The following is a 27,878-nucleotide window of genomic DNA, read 5'->3' as shown; positions in this document are numbered from 1 at the left end:
TTTATCTCACTTCTCTCTCTCTCTCTGTACTGTACTCTGTACTACCTGCTCTATCACCTTTTCTCTGCCCACCTGTCACATTTTATTTTTTCTACGTCTTCATTCCGCTTTGTCCAATGTCTCATTTTGTTTCAATTCAGGTCAAATATTTGCACAATATAAATGAAATCAATACATTAAAGTGCAGTGCCTCAACTGATTTAGCATAATAGGTATTAATGGGAACAAATTAATGCTGCTTAAAGCATTATTGTTGTAGTTCTATTGTATGCAGTTCTAACTGTGACAACTTGTAGCCTCACACACCCAGTTGATATTCTTAGGGTGTCTGGTATGTCAAACAATGCAAAGTGTCATAAATAATTTGATTCCCACCTTCCAGTTTTGAGAAGTTCTAAATTTTACCTCAGCTCTCTGTGGGACAACAGCACCTACGTTTTCATTTAGTCATATCTAACTCAGTCCCTCGTGGTCATGCAATAAGAATCACAGCCATTTCTTCCTTCTTTTCTACATTCTTTCTTGACCTTCTCTCCTCTCCATTCCTCCCCCTTACAGCTGTTAACACAGGGACCCTTAAAGCCACTGTTCTCTTGAGGCAGTTGCATAAGCCCCTCCACCATCACCACAAGGGCCATTACATAATAATCCCTCTTTCTATCTATTCCAACCAGTCAATCGATGTTTGATTACATTAGAGCTCCTCTTCTCTGCTCAGTCATGCTCCAGATACTCATAGTTCCATTCTGGCTCATTAACCAGCCAGAAATTGCACTGGATAACTGGGTAAGGCTCACCACTGCCCTGCTACAAGTGAATTATCACAACCTCACAGCCAGACAGCAACACCAAAAAGCTATAATTAGGAAACAATAGAAAACCAATAGAAATATATTTGGATTTACACTTTAATTTAAGCATTAAAATTTTATGTGTCCCATTAACAGACAGTGACACATCATACATGCATACATTAAGATAATCCTTTATTAGTCCCACAGCGTGGAAATTTACATTGTTACGGCAGCAACAGGGATTGAAAAAGATAGAAAAGGCATAAATACCAGTAAAATACCAAACAAAATATAAACAAGATAATATTATAAAAATATTAACAAAAGAACAGCATAAACAGGACTATATACACCGACCAGCCATAACATTCTGACCACTGATGGATGAAGTGAATAACATCGATCATCTCGTTATAACACAATGTTCTGCTGAGGAACCTTTGGTCCTGACATTCATTTGGACGCTACTTTGTCATGTACCATCCACCTAAATATTGTCACAAACCAAGCACACACCCCTCCAATGCCAACAACAATGCCCATCAGGAGACTCCCCCAGCAGGATAATGTTCCCACCACACCACAAAAACTGCTCAGAAATGTCTCCAGGAACACGACAAAGAGCCAAAGGTGTTGACCTGGCCTCCAGACTCCCCAGATCCCAATCTGACCCAGCATCTGTGGGATGATCCAGAACAAGTCAGATCCATGGAGGCCCCATCTGGCAACCCACAGGACCCAAAGGATCTGCTGCCAATGTCCCGGTGCCAGACACTACAGAAGATGTTCAGAGATCCTATGTCCAAGCCCCAACAGGTTAGAGCTGTTTTGCCAGTTTGAGGGGGACCTATGCAATAGGTCCATCAGATTCTCTAAACAGGTTCAGAGTTCAGAATGTAACAAAATCAATCTGAAACCTAAGAAAAGGTTTTAAATGGTGACAAATGTATTTTCATTTAATCAGTATTAATCAGAGTCCTGGGAAGGAGGCTCTGCTCACTCTCACACACACACACACACACACACACACACACACACACACGCACACACACACAAACCCCATTTAAACTAATTTCACAAACCAAGAAACGACTGTCACAACCACTCAGCACTTTTACCTAACTTGGCCATCAGAGTGAGCGCAGACAGATAATGTTCTTTTGTTCCTTCAATCCCAGTTACATAACTCACCAGTTAGGAAAAGGAGAAACAGATTAGATATACAGATAGAACTGTATATGTATATGGAGCAGACATACAGTGGATATAGGTATAGCTGTTTCCACCCGGAATGGTGGTAGAGGCTGCACTCAGGTTCAACTGTTTGCATGCGCACTTGACACCCTGTGATAATGTGTCTCTGATGATATGAACAAACAACTTAGCACAGTATTACTGGTAACAGCATACCTCAGTATCTCATGGAGCAAAAAAGACTACTTCTAATACTTGGGGAGATATTTTATAATATTAATAGTAAAAATATAAAAACACCAGAGTTTCAGCATCAACCCAAATTATTACAAAATGTTTATGTAATACTATGGCTATTCAAGGTCAAATTAAGAGAATCATTGCCATGTTTTTTTGTGGTTATTGAAATGTATCTAAAAATAAATGTGAGTCTGAGTGAGCAGCACAAATGTAAAAATGATGTTTCCATGACACAGTAGCCTGCTTAAATATGGCAGTGGGCCAAAAATGTTTCATGTTTTTTTTAAATCAAATTTTGTGGTCGACAAGAATTCTCTATACTGGTTATGACTTCTATGTAGGTTGACCAAAAGGCAGGTTATGTGTGTAACCCCTGGACACAGGGATAGACAAATGATTCTACCTGTGCAACACTGAAAATCTCTGAACATAAACACTAAACTCAATATTCTGTCTGTGGCTGCTGCCTACACTGATTTATGAAACTGTGATCTGAATATTTTTCTATTATGAGGTCAAAAGAATCCGTTTTGAGGGTAAATGACTGTGCCATGAAATGACTGTGAAAACTGTGTCTCAGTTTGGGCTAAAGTTGAATCTGCCTTCCTACTGCACTTTGCCAAATGCTTGCACCAAACACAGCCACATTTCTCCAAACATATGAACCCAAATGAACAGTTCCAAAAGTCCAAACCAGCGACATTTAATTAAACTGAACAAAAGAACACAGCTAAGATAGATGCAAGGCAGGGAGCTGAGGAATGTACTGATCTTGATGTTTGAGGGAAAGAGAAACAGCAAGGAGCAAGGTCAGAGATGAAAAAGAGGAGAGGTAACAAAAAACAATGGGAAGGAAATTAACAGAGTGAAAGAGTGAAAGAGAGAAAGAGGAAGGACAGAAAGGAGCGACGTACAATCCAGCCTGTCCAAGCTTAGCAGAGCACTGATCTATTCTAATAAGGACAGCACAATGGAAGTATGGAACTGTGAATTATGCAACACAGGCTTACAACCCTGAAACAGTTACAATGAAACATTATTAACAGGCATGTTAGGAGATCATCATTACTGTTGGGTAACTGTTCCCTTTACAACAGGCCTGAGGGAGAGCTGGGGCATTGTGATGCCAGTTAGGTGATGATAACATAATGCAGTACACACAGTTATGTGTTCATGGGGTCAAGAATGAATCTCACTGGTCAAACTAAAACTGGCTCTTCAAATTTGAAATCAATTGAAAAACTCTTGCAAAAAAGGTGTAAAATTTATTGTAAAATTTCACTTGGTTGAACAACTACAAATCATCATCAACTATCAAAAACTAAATGTATTTTTCTTTTTTTTTTTCATTTTGTCCAATCAGTCATTTTTAAGCACAAGGAAAAGTATCCGGGAAAATAGCTACGGTTCTACATTAAACAGTACAGAGCTCGACTCTCTGTCAGGCTTACAGCTGCTGTGGGTCTACACAGTAGAAGCGTAACCATAGCAACACACATGACCCCGGCAATGTAGCCATAGTAACTGCGGCACAGCCAGACTAAGCATCAGCAGAAAGTGCCAGCTACTCAATTTCCACGTCTCTGCTTCCACATCACAACAAGAGCTGGCAGCATGGTGATGATGTCACACAGCCTCACTTTGGATCCAAGGAGGGGGTGACGGAAAAAAGGTGGCAGGAGGAGAAGTGGAAAGACAGGGGAGGAAAAGAGAGAGGACAGGAGAAGAAAGATGATGAGAAAGGAGAAAAAGAGTTGTCCCTACATGTGTGTTTAACAAATGACCTGCCGCCACAACCCACGTAAATCTCCTTGCTGTGGTTTCGTGCAGCTGAGTGCTACTACTGCAGAGCGACACCAATACGCATCAGAGCTCACATTTATCATCCATCAGCAGTAAACCTCCACATCCATCATCCACCATTAGCATGTAAACCTCTAATCCACTGGCACGCACAGGGTCAGTCAAGTCTATTAATGGGGGAGCTGCTAAAGACGGTTTTTATTACATTTTCATGTATAAGACATTTGGTTGTTTCCATCTTTGGTGCTCAGTGCTTATTGATCCACTGCATTTTCCTGCTGTCAATCAAACAGTGTGGGCGGGACTGTGAAGTCCTGCTCCCTGGCTTCCTGCAGATTAAATTTGAGTCTCTGTGGATCTTTTCTTTCTCTTTTCATCCATTGTGGCCATACAAGTTCCAGAAATACTGGAATTATAAATTGCATAATTTTCTTAAGCTTGGAAGTTCATTCTTGTCCTTTGGCAAAATGTTAATTCCATTCGCCATGATCCATTTGCCATGTGATCATTTAAAGCTAAACATTTATCAGCAGATATTAGTTTATTGCAGATATACTGGTGTCAGTGTATACGGCAACTGTTATGTAACAAGAAATTGCAGCACAGATATGCTTAAGTCAGTAAGTTAACCTTGAGTTCCCCAGTAACTTTCCTGTGTGCCAGAGTGTGAAACAGCCATAAACCATAAAATAAATGTTGGGAACAGCAAATACAAAAAACACAAAATTATTTGAATCTCATCTGCCACCATTAGAGAAGCAATTTTCTTTCACCACATATCCAAGTTTATTTGGGGCACTGCCTCAGAATTCCTGGCTGTGATTAAAAACTACATTTGTACAGAAAAAGAGTCTTGAAATATACAAAAATGTGTAATAATAGTTACAGACAGATATGGAAAAGAATAATGAGCCTCAGCTGAACTTGGTCGCCAAATTTCCTACATTTGGCCTTTAACTATAATCATCTCATAGCACTATCAAAAGACAAATCTAGTTTATATTTAATATGTTTTTCAATGAATTACCACATTTAGTCCACATTATCTATCATCCACACTAGGGCTGAATGATTTGCCAAAACTGCGATTTTAACTCATGTGATTTGGGGATGAGGGAAAATGGTAGAATGAACTAGCTAACATTAAGTTAGATTATACAACAAGTAGTTCCGACCAAGCAATCTGATTGGTCAACAAGACATTTAGAATGTGCTCAAATCAGCATGACAACACCTTACTCATCACTAAAAATATTACTCCGCCATATACATTTGACTTTGTTGGTAATAGTTGTATGATCGCAATGTTACACTCGAGGGTGTGCTTTAATGTCATTTGAGCACCTCAGTGATGCTTATGGACCTCGGCGCAAGCGCCTTGGCTTTCTCCATCAGCTGTGTCGGTGACACGGCGCTATAACTTAAAATTCATGTAAAAGTTTACAGTTGCAGAAGCTACATCTGTGTGAGTAAATAAATGCAGTGTCTTTGTTATAACGTGGTTGATAAAAGTAAGCATTCATTTGTGCAGTAGGCTGTTGATTTAGTTCAGTAAAGTCTGAGACCTCGATAAAGCATTAACGTCAGCTCAGAGTTCACTCATCTGGGACTAGAAAATCATTTCTGTTGCTAGGTCGTTACTAAGGCTCTGATTATTTGCTGTAGTGGTAAACTCGGTTCCATTACACATAGGAGTCCACTGACGTGACTGATCGTGTTCCAGTTATTAGTCAGACCCCATGTATTTCGATGGAAACGGGAAAAACACTTGCAAAAACCTTTTAATTTTGCAGGCATATTGCTCCTCAACATGAAAAGATTTTGATTATACATTTTACTTTGTTGGTAATAGTTATATAATTGCAATATTACACTCGAGGGTGTGCTTTAACGTTGTTTGAGCACTTCAGTGATGCTTGCGGTCCTGACCACATCACTGTCGTGCTCAAATGATGTTAAAGCACACCGTCTCGGTTAATATTGCTTAATTTGTATATGTATTTTGTATTTTTTGCAGAGACAAATCCCTCAGAATTTTAATTGGCTGTGCCTGTCAGTCTCTTGTCATTCCCCCTCAGTGTATCAGCATTTGAGAAGTCACCACAGGCAGCAGTATGACCGATGTAAAGTTACTGCAGAGAAGTCAGGAGAATGTAGCGATACTGTTTGTTCTGTGAAAATTGTTCTATGGTTCATTATGTGTATGATCTATGACCATTTATTGTTGGAATAAATACATTTTGGATTTGTATTTTTTCATTTTCATCCTTGGATTAGTACACAGAGCAGTTAATATTTCAATGATATCTTAAATGGTAATGCTCCATAACATGTTTTACATGTATCGTATATAGTGAATCCTGGACTGAAGCTTGACTTTCAAAAATGATTATGATTTTTTTTTTTCCCTCCCTCTCTCTCTCTTTCTTTCTCAACCCAACCGGTCGAGGCAGATGGCCGCCCACCCTGAGTCTGGTTCTGCTCAAGGTTTCTGCCTCTTAAAAGGAAGTTTTTCCTTGCCACTGTCGCCTAGTGCTGCTCATGGTGGGATCTGTTGAGTCTCCTTTGTAAATAATATAATCTAAAGAGTACGGTCTAGGCCTGCTCTACATGTACAGTGCCTCGAGATAACATCTGTTGTGATTTGGGACTATATAAATAAAAATTGACTTGACTTGATGTAGCAAATCACAATTGCAATATCTGGCAGAAAAAATATTGTGAAAAAGTAATTTGATATTTTCCAAAAATCATTCAACCCTAATCCACACAGTGTAAAACTCTCTGCATCATTAATCACTAAAATATATGCCTTTTGTCTCTCATTGCAGAGAAGTTCAACTGCAAAGCTTCAACAAGAAAATAAAAGCTAGACCACAAACAATATGACCTGCTGAACTTTAGAATTTCAGCTCATACAAGTTTGATACTGCTGACCTGTTCAACATAGAGAAGCACTGAAAAGAAGTTTGACTGACTCAAGAAATTTGACATTATGAAAAGGTAAGACAACTTTAAATGAACTGATTTGAAAAGGTGCTGACTGATTCCAGTTCAGGGTCTGTTCAGGTCCATACCAGTGCCATCCATTGGAAAGCATGGCCTTTTCACTTAGCCAAGCGTGAATCCATTAATTTCAAAGGCACTCTATCCTTTTAAAAAATTTAAATGCCTCTATTGATTTGGCTGTGGGCGAGCTCCAGCCTCCTCGCTTTATCTGCTCGACACTGAGAAAACTGAGAAAAACCAGAGACAGGCTGAAGCTGCTGCACAGTCTGCTGAACTGATTAACAATTACCCAGGGAGGCTTCATTCATATGACAATGGAAAAAATCATAAATGTCACAGTGAAATCCATGTTTGTTCTCAAGTCCATTGCTGTACAGAAGAAGACTGCACAAACATTTAATCGCATTGATGATCTGATGAGCTATTTAGGGGAGTGAAGATTTAAATTGTGCTCCTTAGTCGCAGAAATCATTTTGAAGCAGCAGCTTTACCTCTCAAAAGAGGCTATTGTGAGATAGATTAACTACACATCTTTTTCAAAATGTCAAGAAAGCTGCAAAGCTCCAATCCCAAAATGGAGACACTGGCTGACAATTATTGGATAGTGTGCCATGAAGCAGTTCATATCTTAACATCTATCAGATGGATTGACACAGTATTTGAAACGTAATGACAAAATGTCAAACCTACTGTGTGAAAACTGTGATTCTATCTGGAAATGTCCTGTTAATCTTAAACAGAATTAACCCAGGCCCAGCAATGTGTACAGATCTGCCCTCTTACTGTAGTTGTACTGTAACTGCTCTCAGACATGTCTGTGTGTATGTGTTTGTTTATCTAATGACACAATGGCTCCCAACAGAGACCAGAGTGGAACCATTTAAGCCACCCCAGTTTGTTCCCCACCGGTGAGATAATCTGCACTCCAGTCAGCTTTTAACAGCTGTAAACCTTTTAAATCTGTGAGAGAGAATCCATCAACCATCTGCTCTTTTTCTATTCCACTGTAAAGTGTTGTCCTCCACCAACAGTGTCTAAGGTGTCCCTGCACCTGCTGGGATTTTTTTTGTCTTTGTCATCCTTTTCCTCTCTTTCTTACCTCTATCCACCTACCCAGTGCTTTTCCACTGTCCTGTGTAAATATAAAGCTACACTGCCTAAAGCTTTCTATCTATCACCAAATGTATCTTCTCCTCCTCTTCAAATGTACAATTATTAGCCGATTAGAACTGGATAAATACAGATGTATTTTGAGTTCTTCTTGATAAACTTAAGCAATGGTTGAAAAGAGCACACTTCCACCACTCAAGGCAACATCCAACAGTCAGAAAAAGCAGTGACACTTTCAGTAATCCATCTGCTGCAGAGAAAATGAATGAACAATTATGTTTGACATTTTCCAACATTTGAGTCACAGCAGTTTGTGCTTATGTGTCCTTGAGTGAATGCATAATAACCAGGCTGAAGCTGAAACACTGATAGAAACCTACAGATATACTTAACTTGACAGAAAGTACAACTTAAGTTTTGGTAATGTCTAAGTGAAAGGCTCTTCAGGTTGAGAAAATTCTCCAGTTTTTAGTTAAACTTTTTCAAAAAAGTTTGACAAAACATAAAAAAAATTGTGGAAGTCGATCTGTGAGCAGCTCCAAACAAGATGATATTTCAGAAAAGAGAGGTGTAGACCTGTCAATAGTGATGTAACAGCTGTTAAGAGTAATTTTCCAGTAATGCATTAGCACTGAGATGTGTCCTGTAGCCAAAGGTGAGCATTTATCAAGCATTATTTTACAGCAGCTTTTAAAGGTTCTTCAGGTCAGAAAACAACTTTTTATGACAGCTACTTCTCTTTTTTTTTTTTTTGATAATCAGTTTGGAAAAATGCAAAATATTACTCCCATCCCACTTTCTCAAATGTAAAGATTTGCTTCTTCTGTCTGTGTTATATCTTTGTAAATTAATATCTTTGAGTTGTGGATGGTCGTTGTACAAAATAAGCAATGTGGAGAAGTGCTCTTATTTGCTACGTCTAAATTAATCCAAAAAGTGTCAGACAGTGAATGAATAGGGCTGGGCGATAAAACGATAACGATATACAGTACTATGCAAAAGTTTTGGGCATTGTAGATGTTTTTACTCTTATCCTTCATCAGTACCATCAGGGAGGTGCCTGATCAGTCCCAGATTAAATCTGCAACAGGACAATGAGTCCAAACACACAGTCAGCATCATACAGAACTATCCTCAGAGACCAGATGAGCAAGGAGTCCCGCAACAGATAGTCTGGAGCTGTTTTAAAGGCAAAGTGAGGGGAGGAGGGGGGGTCATAGGAAATACTGATCTGATTTAGGTTTTTTCAGTTTACTGCACTTTGCATTAGGTTAAATGATAAATAAAAATTAATCATGGGATTATTTTTGGCAGCATCCAAACTTTACCATTAGTGCCTAAAACTGCCTAAAACTTTTGCACAGTACTGTATACTGCAATAAAACTTTTCCTTGTTAAGTGGTCGATAACGTCAATAGAGTTCATTCCACCCGTGTTTTGACAGACAGTACAAAGAGCCAATGAAAATGAGAAAAGTGCAGCGCTGAACCAATCATGTGGCTGAAACAGAGTTCGAAGCACATCAGGTTAGGTTGACACAGCGCATAGCGCAGGAGTAAACACACTTGCTAATGTTGTGGATGCTGCAGCCATGCTCATCTGTACATCAGGAGAAAGAGCGCGATAAAAGAGAAAATATAATGACTGAAAATGTTAACAAGAACTAAACAGACAGAATTACAGAAGAAGACGCCCCAAATGGACACAGCCCTGAATGACAGAGGACTGACAGGTACAGAGAGCCAGTAGCAACAGAAAAGCAAATAGAAAATAGAAAATACAAATAAAAATCTGGCTTAACGTTAGCTAGTTCATTCTACCATTTGCTCTCTTTGTCTCTCCTTTCTCTCTCTCCTTTTTGGCTCAATCCAGTATTTTGCAAATTTACAATGTTGTAGCAGCAGCAGTAATGGTCCTGCAGCGGGCCGCCACTATCAAATGTGTATAGTGGAGACACTGCAGACATAAAGTTGGCGTCTTGCTCACAGCTCATTTATCTCAACCGCTTTTAACTCATCATAACACCAATAGTTTCCGCTTTACTTGTGTCCATTCTCGCGACTAGCCTGACACCGAAGTGGAGAGAATTGGAGTGATTCACACTGCCTGCCTCCCACTGTCGCTCTGCCCTCCGTTTTCATCAAGTATCTAGGTTTTGTGGTTTAGACATTTTAAGACAAGATGTAGTTGTAAAGTTTGCAGCCTGTTGCTGCGTTGCTACTGCAGTGCTGTGTGTGTGAACTGTGAAACAGCTAAGAAAAAAAGTGTAACAACTCGTTCACTGACATTCTGTGTTGAATCAGGGTCTTTCCAACTGATGCATGAAATAGTCGACATTTAGTCGGCAGCCCTAAAATTGACCTTATGGTATGGTAAAAAGGAAACTTTAACTTTAACAGAAATTATTATTTCTGTTATATAGTTATTATTATTATATAGTTATTTGATTTATATTTGATTTGTTCTCCTTCATGCAGTAGGGTCCTTTATCACTGAAGGATGTCCACACATTCATCCCTCCCTCTGTAAATCCTTCTATTTATCCATCCTCCCTCCCTCTTTCTGCCCCTGTAATCCTCTGTTCTTGCCATTCCCTCATGTTTTTACAGTGTGCTCTCAAGTCACCTCCCAGTATCTCCATCAGCAACTCAAAACACTTCTCTCGCCCTTCAGTACGTGGGGGCATCTCAGACAGACTCATGTTGCTGCTGAGGCTGAAATTACCTCTGCACCCCCTCCAAGTCCCTAAAAGATATTTGACTGTTGAAAGATTTAACACAAATATTGGCGATAGGGTCAAATATGTAAAGCCTATACGACCAGAGTTCGTGGAAGTGTTAAGTGAATGACCACGTGATTTGGTTTTCTCTTTTCAATAGCAAGCCTTGTACTTTGTTACGTCTCCTTCTAGTCTCCCTCTGACAAGCTTTTCTTTGTTTACGTGTTCACAGTTTTGTAAGAATCTGTGGATGGCAGAAGATATGACATTGTACTTGTCTTGATATCTGTCTTGTAACATAGCTCCTGTCTGAAAATAAAGAATTAAAAAAAAATATCGGCAGTAGAGAGGCGTGAACATGAGGCAAATGCAACACTAATCATCTGTGTATTTAAGTACCATCATGTTGAAGCTCTGTTCTTCCTCTGAGCTCGTAAGAGATTATTTGAAAATTAATAGAATGGATGGTGGGGAAATGATGTGAGAGGCTACATGGTTAGTGTGTATAAAATGTCACTAGTCTATAAATCCAAGAGTATTAACCCTGCAAAAAGATTGCCCTTGTACTGCTCTCTCTTTCTCTCTCTCCAGGTCTTTTTCTCACTGTGAGTATGTGTGTGTAACCGGTCTGTCCCACTGGAATCAGTGAAGCTCCTGTCGACCCAGAAACACTGCCAGCAAAATTCCCTTTGTCTTCCCCTCTCTTTCTCTTTCTCTTTCTTGCTCAGGGTTTTTATTCCTCCATCCTGCACTTTTTTCTGCATCTTTCACTTATTTCTTCTGTCTCCTGTATGTTCAGGCCTCTCTCTTTATCCTCCTGTGTTTCCTTGTCTCCTCCATCTCCAGCCTAGCCTTCCTTTCATGTTTTATTCCTACTTTTCCCAAATTCACAATTGACTTCTTTAAAGAATATTTTCTTTATTCACTTGTTTTCTTTTTAAACAGCAGCCTTATTTGTTGTCTAGTTCCTCTCTTGTTGTCTTTACCTCTTTGTCTTCCTCTATTCCCCTTTTTACTTTCCACCTAGAATAATTCACTTACAACACGCAGTGAGCTGATCATTGCAGCTGTAATGAAAATACAGTGACTAGGTTTTCTCACTCACAGGAATGTTGTCATCATCTGTCTTTCCCTCTTTTCCATCCAATAATCACTGTTTCTGTGACATTCTCTCAAACCCCACAACCCATTTATCTTTTCTTCTTCCACTGGTCCTCTCTAACACACACATCATCTTGTCTCCAGGGTGGAGTGGGGTTTGTTATGTGGCTGATTTGCCTCTCCGTTCTTCTAAGACCATCCTCACTCAAATCAATCACTCTGACCCAAATAAAACTAAGTTTAAACCCAGACTGCTTTGATACTCTGACCCATTTAACAACAGTGCAGTTGTTGTCCTTGCAGAAAACTTGCAGCTTTCATTGCATCCTTTCAGCCTGAAATGGACTGTGGAGAAATAACACCAGTGCCATGACCTGCATGCTGCAGAAGAGTAGATAGACTGTAGAGGAAAAAAGGGACTGGCCAATGAATGATTTATACTCTATTGTTTGGCTGGATTACATCACTGTGACAAACCAGGTAAGATAAAGTGAAGGTGTTACAGTGGTGCTTGAAAGTTTGTAAACCCTTTAGAATTTTCTGTATTTCTGCATAAATATGGCCTAAAACTTTGTCTGATTTTCAAAAGTCCTAAGAGTAGATAAAGAGAAGCCAATTAAACAAATGGGATAATTATATTTGATAATTTATTTGTTACTATTTGATACTATTACTGTGAGTGGTAAAAGTATGTGAACCTCCAGGATCAGCAGCTATTTGAAGGTACAAATAGAGTCAGGTGTTCTCAGACAACTGGATGACAAACGGGTGTGACTGGGTGCCCTGTTTTAGAACAGAAACCTATCAAAGTCTGATCTTCACAAGACATGTTTATGGAGGTGTATCATGGCACAAAAAGGAGATTTTTTGGACATCAGAAAAAAGGTTGTTACTGCTCGTTAGGGTGGAAAAGGTTACAAAACTATCTCTAAAGAGTTTGAACTCCACCAATCCACAGTCAGACAGATTGTGTACAAATGGAAGAAATTCAAGACCACTGTTACCCTCCCCAGGAGTGGTCACAGGTCACAAAGGTACCAAGGGTAACTTCTAAGCCACTAAAGGCCTTTCTCACATTTGCTAATGTTTATGTTCATGAGTCCACCATCAGGAGAAGACTGAACAACAGTGGTGCGCATGGCAGGGTTGCAGGAAGAAAGCCACTGCTCTCCAAAAAGAACATTGCTGTCCGTCTGCAGGTTGCTAAAGATCACATGGACAAGCCAGAAAGATACTGGAAAAATGTTTTGAGGACTGATGAAACCAAAATATAACTTTTTGGTTTAAATGAGAAGCATTATGTTTTGAGAAAGAAAAACACTGCATTCAAATATAAGAGCCTTATCCCGTTTGTGAAATATGGTGGTGGTCAAAGGTGCTTGCCGAGCAGATTCTGTGCGTGGAGCGGACAAACACGGACTCCTTAGTTATTGTCCTTGGTGACTTTAACAAAGGCAAACTCACCCACAAACTCCCCAAATACAGACAGTTAAGTGCATGACCAGAGAGGAGAACATTCTAAATCACTGTTACACCACAGTAAGCAATGCTTATCACACTGTCCCCCACGCTGCTCTGGGCCACTCTGTTGGTCCACCTGATTCCTGCATACAGGCAAGAATGGCCAAGACCACACACCCCTCCTCATAAATGGAGAACATGTAGGAAACTGTCACCACATTCAGGTTCCTGGGCACCCACATCTCGGCCAATCTCTCCTGGACTCAAACACCAAGGCTCTAGTGAAGAAGGCTCAGCAGCGGCTGCACTTCCTGTGTGTGCTCAGGAAAAACAATCTGGACAGGAGTCTGCTGCTGGCCTTCTATCACTCCTCTGTGGAGAGTGTACTGACATACTGCCTGAGTGTATGGTACACAGACTCCACAGCTAAGGACAGGAAACTGGGTCATCAACACCACCCAAAAAATCATCGGCTGCCCTCCCTGGATGACATATCCAGATCCTGCTGCCTCATCACAGGAGACCCCTCACACCCCACCCACCACCTGTTTGACCTGTTGCCCTCTGGACGGCGCTTCAGGTCAATCAAGTCCCACACCACCAGACTCACCAACAGCTTCTTCCCTTGGTCCATTCGGACTGTAAACAAACACTGACCATACCCCCCACGCCCCACACGCTCCCCTCACCTCACCAACACCACACCTCACACACACACACACGCACAGAACCAAGGACACTATCCATCCACCTCACACCTTAAAGTGTCCTAGTCTTTCTTGCACAATCGTGTGCTGTTGTGTGTATATAAATTGTGTAAACATTAGTGTAAATTTTATATTTTTTGTATCTTTTGTATTATTTGTATTATTTGTGTACATTTTGTATTTCTTATTGTATATAATTTCTTCTATTGTTCACTGTTTGTCTTCGTGGAGCACCCACAATTTCATTGTTCTTAACTGTACAGTGACAATAAAGCCGATTCTATTCTATTCTAGCTGTCACCAGTGTTCACGGACATTTTTAACTCCTCAGTGGAGACATGCCATGTGCCAGCCTATTCCAAGGCCTCCACCATCATCCCCGTCCCTAAAAAACCAAGGATCACAGATCTTAATGACTACAAACCCATTGACATGACTTCTGTGGTAATGAAGTAATTTGAGTGCCTTGTGCTGTCCCACCTCAAAGCCATTACCGACCCACTCCTGGACCTCTGCTGAGCGTGCCTGACTCCACCTGCAGGTGGATCACAGGCCTGTCGGACAGGAGGCAGGAGGCAGCATGTAAAGCCCACATTTCTGACTCTCAGACCATCAACATCAGTTCCCCTCAAGGCTGTGTTCTCTCCCCTCTACAGCTGCACCTCCAGTCAACAGTCTGTCAAACGTCCGTTTGCAGACGACACCATTCTCATTGGGCTCATCTCTGATGAGGACGTCGATAGGAGGGAGATTGATCAACTGGTTACGTGGTGCAGTGAGAACAACCTGGAGCTTAATGCTGTCAAGACTGTGGAGATGGTTGTAGACTTCAAGAAGAACACAGCTTCACCCACCCCCATCATCCTGTGTGATTCCCCAGTCAGAGCTGTGGAGTCCTTCAACTTCCTAGGGAACATCATCACCCAGTTAGGAGCTAAACATCAGCTCTCTCACCAAGAAGGCCCAGCACAGGATGTACTTCCTGCAGCAGCTGAAGAAATTCAACCTGCCAAGGACAATGATGGTGCACTTCTACAGCTCCATCATTGAGTCCAAACTCACTTCCTACATCACCATTTGGTACACTGCTGCCACTGCCAAGGACAAAGGCATACTGCAGCGTGTCATCCAGTCCGCTGAGAAGGTGATTGGCTGTAACCTGCCTTCTCTCCAGGACCTGTACACCTCCAGGACCCTGAGGCAGGCAGGAAAGATCATGGCCAAACCCTCCCACCCTTGTCACAAACTTTTTAAGCCACTCCCTTCTGGCAGGAGGTTGCGGTCTATCAAAAACAAAGCCTCATGCCACAAGAACAGTTTCTTCCCATCTGTAACTGGCTTCATCAACAAGGTCTACCCCCTTGTATGTGCAAACTTACATGGCAACAAAGTCTGATTCTGAAATTCAGGTAGTATCATGGTCTGGGCCTGTTTTGCTGCATCTGGGCAGGAAGGTTTGGTAGCCTAACCTATTCTGACGTTAATAATATATGGCATGACTAGCTACGACATGTGGCGACTATGTCATAAGCTTGTAAATAAATGTATTGAAAACCAGGCAAAAACAGCTGTAGTTTCAAAGAGTAAATTCAGAAAGAAAAGATGAACTTCCTGGCTTTACTTTAAAATTGTCAGACTAACTTTACAGCTTAATTGACCTTCCATTTATCCTGAATTTATCTTGCGCTCTGTCTCTTTCCTCTACTCTGATTTGCTCAAGGACATCTCATTTGCATGTACATGATATACATTCTCATTGCAAAATTTGCTCTGATGCATGCACGTAAATATTGAACAGCAGCTAATGCCTTGTCTTCGCTTAGAACATCCACACACATACACGCTTGTAAATGCACACTGCACAGTCTCCATCTACCCTTGCCTCACATCCCTCAACTCAGTCCAAACAATAGGCAGCACTTCCTGAAAGTCAGAAATAACAGAGAACAGTTTCCTTTGGCAGTAAGTGGGGAATAAGAATAAGAGAAAGAGAGAATTTAAAACTCCATATACCCAATAGAGAGGAGAGGAGAGGAGAGAGAGAGATGGTGTGTGTCCTAAACCACTCACTCATTTCCCGATTCAATATTCCCTTAAAACTTAATAGTTTACTGTATAGTGCGCTGTAAATTTAAATTTGGGAAGCTCATGATTGATCTATTTATATGAGTTGTTGTATCTATCAAATGTCAAAAATTGCTGCAAATTTGGGTGGAAACTTGACTTGAAGTAAATACAGTGCAATATATAGCAAATAGGAAGTGCTTTCAGACACTGCATGAATTAGAAGAACTGAATGTTAAACTCAAACATGGGACCCATGTATTTAAGTCGCTCACCCAACACATTCCTGGTTGAGTCCTATTAAAACCATGTTATGTCATGTTTTTCAGCTTTGTGACTGTACAACTTTCATGGTTTATTTAGCTCATAAGTTAGAGAACTTTCTCACCCCATATATAGCAACAGTTAAAAGAGCGTATCTAAACAAAAATAGCCAAATTTTGGAGATACAGGATTGCTGTGGGTGGTAGTGTGTTTCTTTTCTTGAGCTCACTTGTCCAGTTGACTTTCATCGAGATGAGGTTACACACGTAAAAATAAGTTTTCTAAGCCTGGGGAAATTTTTACGAATTTTACGAATGCTTAAAGTTTGTGGTTAAAAAATTCATAAGACAAACTAAGGTGAGAAAGTTGGGATGGTAAAGGGGTGTGTAGTGAGTCCAACTTTCATGCTGGAGATAATCTTTCCCAACCTTAAATAAGTGTTGTACATTCCTAACTAGGGGTGTAATGATTCAATCAACTCACAGTTCTGTACAATACAGGGGTCACAGTTTGATACACTCACTATACATCTAAGGATACAGCGGCAAGAAAAAGTATGTGAACCTTTTGGAATTTCATGGTTTTCTGCATTCATTTGGCATAAAATGTGATCTGATCTTCATCTACTGCAACTGGTTTTGCCTAGTCAAGGGTATTGACAAATATAATGTGACTAAAAAAAAGTAAGTGAACCCTTGGAATTAATAACTGGTTGACCCCCCCACCTCAACCTGGTGCTGTGGATCAGACCTGCACATCATTCAGGAGGAAGCTCATTCTTCCTGGCAGAACTACTTTAGCTTTGTCATATTCTGTCATATTCTTTGGATGAATAAAGAATGAAAACAAACTAAGATCTTAGAATTCTCATTTATTTCTTGTTAATGTTAACTGCAAAACCACTTATCTAAAATCTCTTGTTGTCACAAAACCCTGTTTCTTACAGTGTTTTTCTTTTTGTAAATTAAATTCCAGTTCAAATGTCAAAATAAGATACCATATTGGCCGTAATATAAAGCATTTCCATTCATTACAACTGATATTCTTTTTGAATGGAGCGAGTATTAGTGTAACTACAGTATTTTAGAGGGTTGGTTGTGGATAGTTTAGCCTAATTATGTTGCTATGCTAGCAAATGTTGTTGGTCTGCGTATAGTGAATTTTTCAGAGTTAATCAGCCCTAAAAGTCTTTGGTTAGTTCTGTTTAAGCTGCAGGAGTTTGTGAAGCTGCTGTAACATGCTCTGCTGCCACAGAGGAAATAAACGGCTGAAAATGAGTCCACAGCATCTCCCGATGTCTTTACTGCAGAAATGTAAGTGGGGTACAAACAGGTCAAACAGCCGAGAATTACAGCTATTACAGAGAAATATTAACTGTCAGAGAAAACTATTATGCAAGAGGAATAAGAGTGATAGCGGGATCACTACAAAAAGCAAGCTACGTCCAGACATCCGACTTAACAGAACATGAAGCAGCCAGATGCTGTGTCGTTGTTAGAGGCTGAGGGAAAGTTGCAGTTAAAATCTGTTCACTTTAATTCTTTTACCATTGTTTCGTATGGTGCACAACGCAGTCACTCAGAAGTGTAAAGGATTACTTCAGGACACATAATTACACATAATGTTAACTGTACTGTTGGCATTGGATGTTAACAACTCTCTTAATCTATCCATATTGCAGACAAACCCAGAGTCAAGTGTGTTCCTCACAGCATTTTCAGATTGTGTGAGAAAAGACAGCATAAAAGAGGCAATTTTGTACAGTATATGTGTTCAAGTAGACAGATTGACCTTATTATCCTCAATGAACTGTGTTCTCATGTTCTCTCTCTCTCTCTCTCTCACACACACACACACACACACAAAGAGAGAGAAATAAACCAATGACCTTAGTGAATGGTGTGCTGCTTTTCTCCCTTCAGCTTCCAGTCACTGAGGATTTTTTTCAGTTAAGGCTGTTATCTCCTCGTCTGCCAGCCCTCCTACCAAGACACCACATGGTACAGTCCCCCTCTTCACTACCTCTCTAATTTCCCCTCTCTCTCTCTCAGTCCTACACTGTATAATTTCCTTCTCTCGCTTTCCAGTCTCTTCTTCCTTTGTTCTCCTTTGCTTAATTTCTTTGTTTTCCCCCTGTGTCTTTTGTCTCCCCCCCTCTCAGTGTTCGACTTCAACCAAACAACCATCCATCTTTTGTATTCCTCCATTTCACCTACCTCTCATTCTTTTAACCTTTTCATCTCTTCATTACTCCTTTGTGTTTAGTCACCTTGAGGCAGTGTGGCCACAGCTGAAATAAAGCTATTCTGGTCAATGTCTACTGCAGACTGTGAACAAAGGACCACCAGGATCCAAGCTGGTAGCACAGCAGCAACATGCAATGGATCTTTCACTTGCCAGTGTGAGCATCTAAAAGTGAAGGTGTAATACTTTCTGTCTAGCAAGATGACAACACTTATTTGAAAAGGAGTAATGGGAATTAATGTATAGCTATGAAATACATGTAATAATATACTGGATGGCAAAAATATAAAGGTAGCAAGTAAAAAAAGATACATCAGGAAGCACTTAATGGCACTATCTAGTTCCATCCATCTTCTCATCCATCTAGCCTTACAAAGTTACAGCTGTTCATTTATTCTGGTTGTGATTGCCTCATGAGCACACGTATCATCCAGCCCTCATTATTCTCCTCTTCACTCCACCATTCCTCTGGCTATCCATCACATATTCGTTTTATAAGGCAAAGGGACTGTCAGTGCCCTATCTGCAATTAGCTGTAAACATATACTATGTATAAAGGTTGTAAGGAAATTTCCTGGAATAATGTATTTACAGCAATTAGCTGTAAACATATACTATGTATAAAGGTTGTAAGGAAATTTCCTGGAATAATGTATTTCCAGATAATTGTTTCTTTTGCCTCTTTCTGTCCATGATATGACACATTCCTAACCTTTTTTTTTTTAATCATTTTTTTGGATCATTGGAGACAGCTACACCCTTGTTACAGCAATGGAGGACCTGCACCACCTCCATCTGCAGTATCTAGACATGAAGGTCATCTTCTGTCACCACCCAGAGCTGCAGGTGGAAGGATGGTGACAATCCAGGGAACACTGACACCACTTGCAGGTTTGTGAACAGTGTTATAGCCACACACATTTATATTCATTCATGTCAGTCTTGTACATCATGCTGTGATGTATTATTTTCCATTTCCAGGTATTAATGAAGGTCTGCTGATGGTTTTTATGGTGCATGTTTGGTATGAATTTTAACAAAAGCAACATGGTACAGTATTATAATCAACAGGAACATACTGATGGAGATTTTACCAGAATTTGTAGTTAATTGTCTTATGTACTCATCTAATTCACTAAAGTGTCCTGTTAGATTCTAATGCATATGGCCAATTTTGAAAAAACAGGTATCAGTGAAATGTAATTAATGAAAAATGTACTCAGTACCATTATCACGGTGAGTTTATTTAAAATTCAATATAACAATCTGATCACAAATCACAAAGGTGGGTCCTGATTGCACTTCTAGCTGACTTCTGACTGTGCTGCTAGCAAAACACAGGCTTAAAACAAAATGCACTTACCAAGAAATGAATAGCCATCTCCTTGGAGTGTCTGTTAATACAACCTAAGGCTGAACAAGACATTTTCAGGCAAGCAAAATGTTATAATGAAGTCTGAGACAAATTACTCTGTCCTCTATCATGATTGACAGCTGTCAATCACACAGTAGCCAAGACCTAAAGCATACCCTGCTTTATCGTCTGTTTTCCTCTAAATGCGACCACAATTTACAAAATCAATATCATGTGGTATTGAAGAAGGTTCGCATCTATGGTATGGCACTGGCAGGGACACCTACAATAGTACAGTCAAACCTGAGTAAAACAGAGAATGGACAGCAGACAATGAATAGCATGAATCACAGAACAGCAACAAAGGGGGTAGAAAGCAGCAACCAGAATAGCCAAACACAGGAGATGCAGTGAAACAAATACAGATTCATGCCAGTTTATTTTTTTGGCTCTTTAAAAAGAAAAGATGTAAACAAAGGTGGAGAAAAGGAACAGAAAGAAGATGCAAGAGATGTTTGTTTTCTTATGAGATTGCTAAAATTCATATGCCTTCAACCTTTAGTTCCATTATCTCCCTGACCATTCTTTCTTCTATCCCTAAAATCCCCACATCAGCATTTTTCTGTGTCTCTATGGGAGCTGCAGGAGAGAAGAGAGGGAGGGAGAAAGAATGGAAGGTGATAATAAATGGGGAGAATGAGATGGAGGGAGCAATGGAGGGATGGGAGGGGGCAGCTGGTGTTAAGTCTGTCAAGAGGGCTGGGAGAAAATGAGTACAGTACAGAGAATATTTAGAAGAGAGGGAACATCTCTCTTCTCCTTTCTCCTTTCTTCTCCGGAGAACATGCAAACTCCCATGTCGCTCCCATGGACCTCCACCAGGTCACTTCAACCATTTCTTTATCTAAACCTTCAACCTGTCTTTTAGACCCCATCCCAACTAGGATACTTAAGGAAGCCTTACCCTTACTTACCAACTCTGTACTGGATATGATTAACCTGTCCTTACAAACAGGCTATGTGCCACAATCTTATAAAGTAGCTGTAATCAAACCTCTTTTGAAAAAGCCTACTCTTGATCCAGATGTATTGGCCAACTATAAACCTATATCTAACTTTTAACCTAACCTTTTCTTTCTAAGATCCTGGAGAAAGCAGTTGCAAAACAGCTATGTGACTTTCTACAGGATAATAGTTTTTTTTGAGTTTATTTATTTTCACTTGGGATTTAGAATGCATCATAGCACAGAGACGGCACTTGTGAAAGTTACAAATGACCTCCTAATCGCATCAGACAAAGGACTTACCTCTATACTTGTCTTGTTAGATCTTAGTGCTGCTTTTGATATGACTGACCATCACATCCTTTTACAGAGACTGGTACATTTTATTGGCATTAAAGGAACCGCACAAAACTGGTTTAAGTCCTAGCTATCTGATAGGCTTCAGTTTGTACATGTTAACGACAATTCCTCCATGTACACAAAAGTTAGACATGGAGTTCCACAAGCGTCAATGCTTGGACCAATTCTATTCACCTTGTATATGCTTCTTCTGGGCAACATTATCAGGAATCACTCAATAAATGTCCATTGTTATGCTGATGATACACAACTATATTCATCAATTAAACTGAATTAGTTAGCCAAACCAGTTAGCCAAACATCAGGCATGCCTTAGAGACATTAAGACTTGGATGACCTGCAACCTTCTACAATTGAACTGAAACAAAACCAAAGTTATCGTACTTGGCCCTGAACACCTCAGAAGTGCATTTTCCAATGACGTAGTTACATTAGATGGCATTGCCCTGGCCTCCAGCCCCACTGTAAAGAACCTTGGAGTTATCTTTGATCAGGATATGTCCTTTAACTCCCATATAAAACAAACTTCTAGGACTGCCTTCTTTCACCAAAATGGTGACATTTTCTGTCTCAAAAGGATGCAGAAAATTCATTATTATCAGGCTGCCCCCAAAGGTCTCTAAAGACCGCAGCTGATCCAAAACGCTATAGCATGTTTACTGACAGGAACTAGAAACAGAGACCATATTTCTCCTGTGTTAGCCTCTCTACATTGGCTCCCGTTAAAATCCAGAATAGAATTCAAAATCCTCCTCCTCACCTACAAAGCCCTTAATGGTCATGCTTCATCCTATCTTAAAGACCTTATAGTTCCCTACAATCCCACCAGAACATTGTGCTGCCAGAATGCTGGTTTACTGGTGGTTCCCGGAGTTTCCAGAAGTAGAATGGGAGGCCTTTAAGAGTAAGCTTAAAACTTTTCTTTTTGATAAAGCTTATAGTTAGGGCTGGCTCAGGCTCCCTTATGCTGCTATAGGCTTAGAGTGCCAGGAGATTCCCCATGATGCAATGAGCTTCTCTCTCTCCCTCTCTCTCTCTCTCAGTATGGATTCATATCCCATAAATACATGTTATTAACCCGATATCCTCCCAGTTTTGTGCTCTTTTGCCTCTCTCTCCTCTTTCTGTGGCTATTTTTGTCTCTGGAGCTGTAGAGTCTGATTTTGTGATGATGGGCCTCCTGCTCCTCCTACAACCCCTCTCAACACCTGCTGTTAGAAATTATTAGTGCTGCTTCTAGTATTACTGTTACTTGTAATCACTACTTAAACTGTCATTACTATTATTATCACTATTGTGTTACTGATACCAATTTATATTTTTATATGGGATCTGTGTTATGCTATGTTCACCTGTCCCTATTCTCTACCACCCCCAGATGGCTGCCCACCCTTAGTCTGGTTCTGCTCGAGGTTTCTGCCTCTTAAAAGGAAGGTTTTCCTTGCCACTGTTGCCTAGTGCTTGCTCATGGTGGGATCTGTTGGGTCTCTCTTTGTAATTATAATAATCTAAAGAGTACGGTCTGGACTTGTACTATATGAAAAGTGCCTTGAGATGACTTTTGTTGTGATTCGGTGCTATGTAAATAAAAGTGAATTGAAATTTAATTGAATCAACCAAAGACTTTTAGGGCTGATTAACTCTGAAACACTCACTATAGACGGACTGACAACACTTGCTAGGTTAGCAACATAATTAGGCTAATCCTCCACAATGCAACATTCTAAAATACACTAATAGTTTACAGTGAGGAAAACACTGTAAGAAACTGTTTGAGATTTTAGATAAGTGATTTTGCAGTTTACACTAATTAAATGAGAATTCCAAGATCTTTGTTTGTTTTCATTCTTTATCCATATATCCTTAGATGTATCATGAGTGAATCAAATCGTGAGCCCTGTATTGAGTATCGTACCAAATCATGAGTTGATTGAATCATTGCACCCCTACCTCTGACTGTTTCCCCACTGAAAATGATGATCTCATCATTGTATTTAGGGCCTTTGAGAGTGGAGAAAAACACTTCTCCAACAAGCAATGCAAATGCAAAACATTCAGTATGAAACAATTACTAGTAATAATAAGAATAGGTGGAGAATTTCCACCATCTGCAACATTAAAATCCTTTTTGCAGGTTAATAATATTAACACTCATAAAAAACGAGGATTCTTTACATTGTGGATGAGACAGGGCTATCAACACTATCTGGGGTCACCACCCAAAACGTATAACCATAGGTTATTGTTGGAATGAAAGACAGTCAGGACTGCCACACACTCCATTTCACATTCCACACTCTCTGATGAACAAGAAAGGCAGCAAAGTAGTTTGCTTTCACGTCTCCACTCATCCACTTAGCTTAGGCAAAGCAACTGCCTACCTACTGCTGTAAAGCCAGCAGCATGAAACATTGAGCATCCCAACCATCCCGAAACAGCAAACTGGCAATTCTGTGGGGAACACGCAGTCCAGCCAGACCAGAGCAGACAGACCCAGATCCCCTGCCAGCGACTAAGCCATCCATCCAAGCCTGACCCACATCAGGAGCCTGGTCTAAGGCCGAGGCCATTGCCATCAGACCGTCACAAATTTAGGAAGAGACATGAGAGGGCGAAAGGAAAGGATGCAAAGATGGGATCTCATTCTCTGCTTCTTACTCAGATTAAACCACTCAGAGGGCCCACTGGATTCTTTCAGCTCTGAAACAATATGTTATCAGCCTGTTGTTAAAGAACCTTAAAGGCACCTCTTCATCAAGCTATTTGGTAGAGCAATGAATTCATATATGCATTAACAGCCATGCTGACAAACAGAACTTTGGCCTCTCCTGGCCTGGCTCCACACAGCAAGATTTGAATATTTGGACCCTACCTTGTCAATCTCCTGCTGCAGGACCTGCTTGGCAACCTCCAAGTCCTGCAGTCGGACCCTCAGCTCCTCATTCTCCTTCTCCAGGCGGCTCCTCTTCTTCTCCACGCTGTCCAGCTGGCTGTGGAGACGGATGGACACGTCCTTGGCCACCTGACAGGGTAAAGAGGGAGGGATGAGGGAAAAGGAGTTTAGCTAAGTGTGTCTTACAGTGCATTTGTCCCCCAAAGGCATTTAATTGACCAGGACTAAATGTGACAGCTCACATATTGTACATGTACTGCATGAGGCTTTACATTTTCAGCAATAGAGTCAGCAATATCCATCCTTACATTTTACTGCACACTCACACATTTGCTTAAATCCACAGCTGGGAATCTCCCAGTGTCTTCAATTGTGTTGTTGTTTACCTGATGAAGCCAAAAAGATAATTAACACTCTGGCTGATCTTTTATGCATAATGTGATCTTATGAAAGTCTGATTGTTCATTAACGGTTTCTAATGTCAAAGAGTCAAACTAAAGTCAACTCCCTGATGTCTGATATGAAACTACAGCAAAGAGCAGCAGTTTAAAAAAAATCAGATATGAAAATCTGATACTCATCTAGGAGTTCTCTCCCAACACAATTTGTAATTCCGTGTATTTATTTTGTGTACATACACCAGAGCATGAATGTATGTTTGCATGTGTGTTTGAACCAGCGCCACTGTGCAGCTGAGTCCCACAAGGTCCCTCTGTACTGCCATTCTCATTCTATCTAATGGCTCTCTGAGCTCTGACATGCTCCAATTCATGTTTTAATGTGTGTGTATGTGTTCCTTCTCTCTGGGCACCTCCTGTGCTTCTCTCTGTCAGATTCTGTCTTGTTTCAATAGTTCCTAATATTTCCCCTTTTACTAATTTCTGTTACAGCCCTCCATCTAACCCAACCAGTCAAGGCAGATGGCCGCCCACCCTGAGTCCGGTTCTGCTCAAGGTTTCTGCCTCTTAAAAGGATGTTTTTCCTTGCCACTGTCTCCTAGTAGCTGCTCATGGTGGGATTTGTTGGGTCTCTCTGTAAATACCTATTTTAAAGAGTATGGTCTAGACCTGCTCTATATGAAAAGTGCCTTGAGATGACTTTTGTTGTGATATGGCGCTATATAAATAAAGTTGAATTGAACTGAATCTTTCTCTTTTTGCCACTCTTCAGGCTCTTCCCATATCTTCTTTGTCTTATCTAACAGCCACTCTCCTGCCAGTCATACTCATACTCTGAATAAAGTATCATTTTTATGCCCTCTGTCATTGGTGGTCCAAGCTAATTACAGTTCGTTAAAGTCCATTTGCTGAAGTCTAATGTAAATAATTCAATTATGTATACTAACACTATCAAATATGCTACTGTTATATAGTTACATATAGTTTTTAGTGAGCCTAATGTGTCAGTGTGTAATAATACAAATAAATAACAATATAGATTTTTTTGATAGACTTATGACCACTTCTTTTACAATGGCTGTGCAACTTAGACTGTGGCCACTACACTAAACCAGCTGGCCAGCGTGGTGTTATTGTCCATGTTTGATTAACTACACAGGGTCTAGATTTTATACCTCTGTGTACTAAACCACAGAGGAGATCTTAATGAATGTTGGCTGAAAGCTCCCTGAGCTTTATGTGGATTGAATGGGACAGAAACTGTGATTGATTACCACTATGTGCTCACTTTTGATTGTTGCATCAATATTGTAAAAGGAAAATGGCTTTAATTAATGGTATGTTTTCAGCTTTGCCAGTTTATGGGCTTCTGTTTCTTTTCCTCTATCTCCCTCTTCCTCTACTTGACTCTCTTTTTCTCCTCCTCTCCTCAATTCTATAATGTCCTCCTCTTCAGGACTACTTTGTCAGTCTTTGACTCTTAATAAATGCTGCATTGTTTTTATATGTTAAAGGGAAACATGAAGGATTTTGACAACATTGAAGCTTTGGTGTTTTACCCAGCAACAGAGCTATAGGGTGTAATTAGGATTCAGCCGGGATGCTGCCCAGCTGGGTGCGAAATATGTGTGTAAATGTGTGTGTGTGTGTGTGTGTGTGTGTGTGTGCATGTGTCTATGTGTTAAAAAGACAAAAGAAAAGAGTTTTCAGACACCCCACGCATTTGTGAAATATTGCATTAAGAATCACTCTTAGGTCTTCAAGTGCAATTTCTTTTAGTACAGTCACAGCCAAAATACTAAACAAATCCTTAAAAAGCCATTAAAAACTTAAAGGGGCTTAAGTGCCCTAAGCAGCTAGTCCCCGGATCAACTCCCGGTTTGGCTGGACCTTTACTGCGTGTCATTCCCCTGCTCTCTCTCCCTTGTTTCCTGTCTCATCTCCACTGTCCTATCAAAATAAAGGTGAAAACCCCCCAAAAAATGATTAAAAAAAAAAAAACATTAAAATTGATTGGTTCCCTAAAAATACATAAGAAATTTTGAGTATTGGGTCATTTTGGTAACAGTGATCCACTAATGAAGGTTGTGCTTTTTATTAAAATAAAGCTAGCCCATTTGAAAATTCTTCAGAGACAAAAATGGCTAAAACAAGGAACCTAACGCAGGAAACACATCTGAAGATACAGATCACAGGATCACAGGATCACAAGAGCTTCAGCAGCAGTGGTCAAACCAAACTGGTGTCCAGTGTTCCACCCGCACTGTACGTGTGTGAAAGGCTCATGGGGAACATGCCAGCCAGGATTAGAGCTCTACTGCATGCTAATGGCAGGACTACTAAATATTAATTTGATGTGATGGTTTATTTATTTTTTAGGCTTAGAGAGACTTAGACTAGACTTTATTGATCCCTTTGGGATGACTCCCTCAGGGAAATTAAATTTCCAGCAGCTTATACAGAAAGAAGCAGCACACAGGACAGTTTGCAAACGGGTATAGAAAATAGGATAAAAAATAAACAGTAAACTCTTTTGCAAGAAGAATAAAAAGTAGAGGGAAAGGTTAAAGAAAGGTTAAAAGAGTTTTTTTAAAAAAACTGGAGAGCTACTGGAGAGGCATCAGTCTCCCACAGCACTAGAAGAAAGTTATTTTGAACACATTCTCTGTTATTTGTTGACTTTGACTTAGACTTAGACTTAGAAAGACTTTATTGATCCCTTTGGGATGACTCCCTCTGGGAAATTACGTTTCCAGCAGCAAATACAGACAGAACACATCACACAGGGCAGTGCAACAACAGTTTGCGAACAAAAGACAGGGCAGCATGCAGGACAGTTTGCAAACGACACAGAATATAAATAGAATGGAAAAGAATATAAATAGAATAGAATTAAGGGTGAATTAAGATAAATATGCTGAGTACTGGACTGTGTCAAATATGCTGAGTAAACTGGACAATGAATGTTGAGAACTGACATATTGAAACTGTCAAGAATTCAGTTTTGTTAGTTTTTCTTGTAAACAATAAACAAAAAAATATCATTTGTATTTGTTTGTGTCTGTCTAATGCAGCCACACCTTTTGAAACACAAAAAAGATTTTTCCCTAAATATTTCATGATAACATTTCAGACTGTGTAAAATTTTAAGGGTGTCCA

The 27,878-nt window shown here is 40.1% G+C and overlaps 1 protein-coding gene across 1 annotated transcript in view; it reads right to left on the bottom strand.

Moving 5' to 3' along the window:
- LOC108900460 (protein SOGA1-like) overlaps positions 1–27,878 on the bottom strand; it is a 115,038-nt gene that overhangs the window by 63,798 nt on the left and 23,362 nt on the right. Inside the window, 1 exon segment of the mRNA XM_018701506.2 lies at positions 24,301–24,450. Coding sequence (XP_018557022.1) covers positions 24,301–24,450 — 150 coding nt within the window.

This window comes from Lates calcarifer, linkage group LG6 (genome assembly GCF_001640805.2).
Source record: "Lates calcarifer isolate ASB-BC8 linkage group LG6, TLL_Latcal_v3, whole genome shotgun sequence".
In the NCBI taxonomy this organism is placed as follows: Eukaryota; Metazoa; Chordata; class Actinopteri; family Centropomidae; genus Lates; species Lates calcarifer.
The sequence above is the reverse complement of the archived record's forward strand: the minus strand, read 5'-3'. Positions and strand labels throughout refer to the sequence as shown.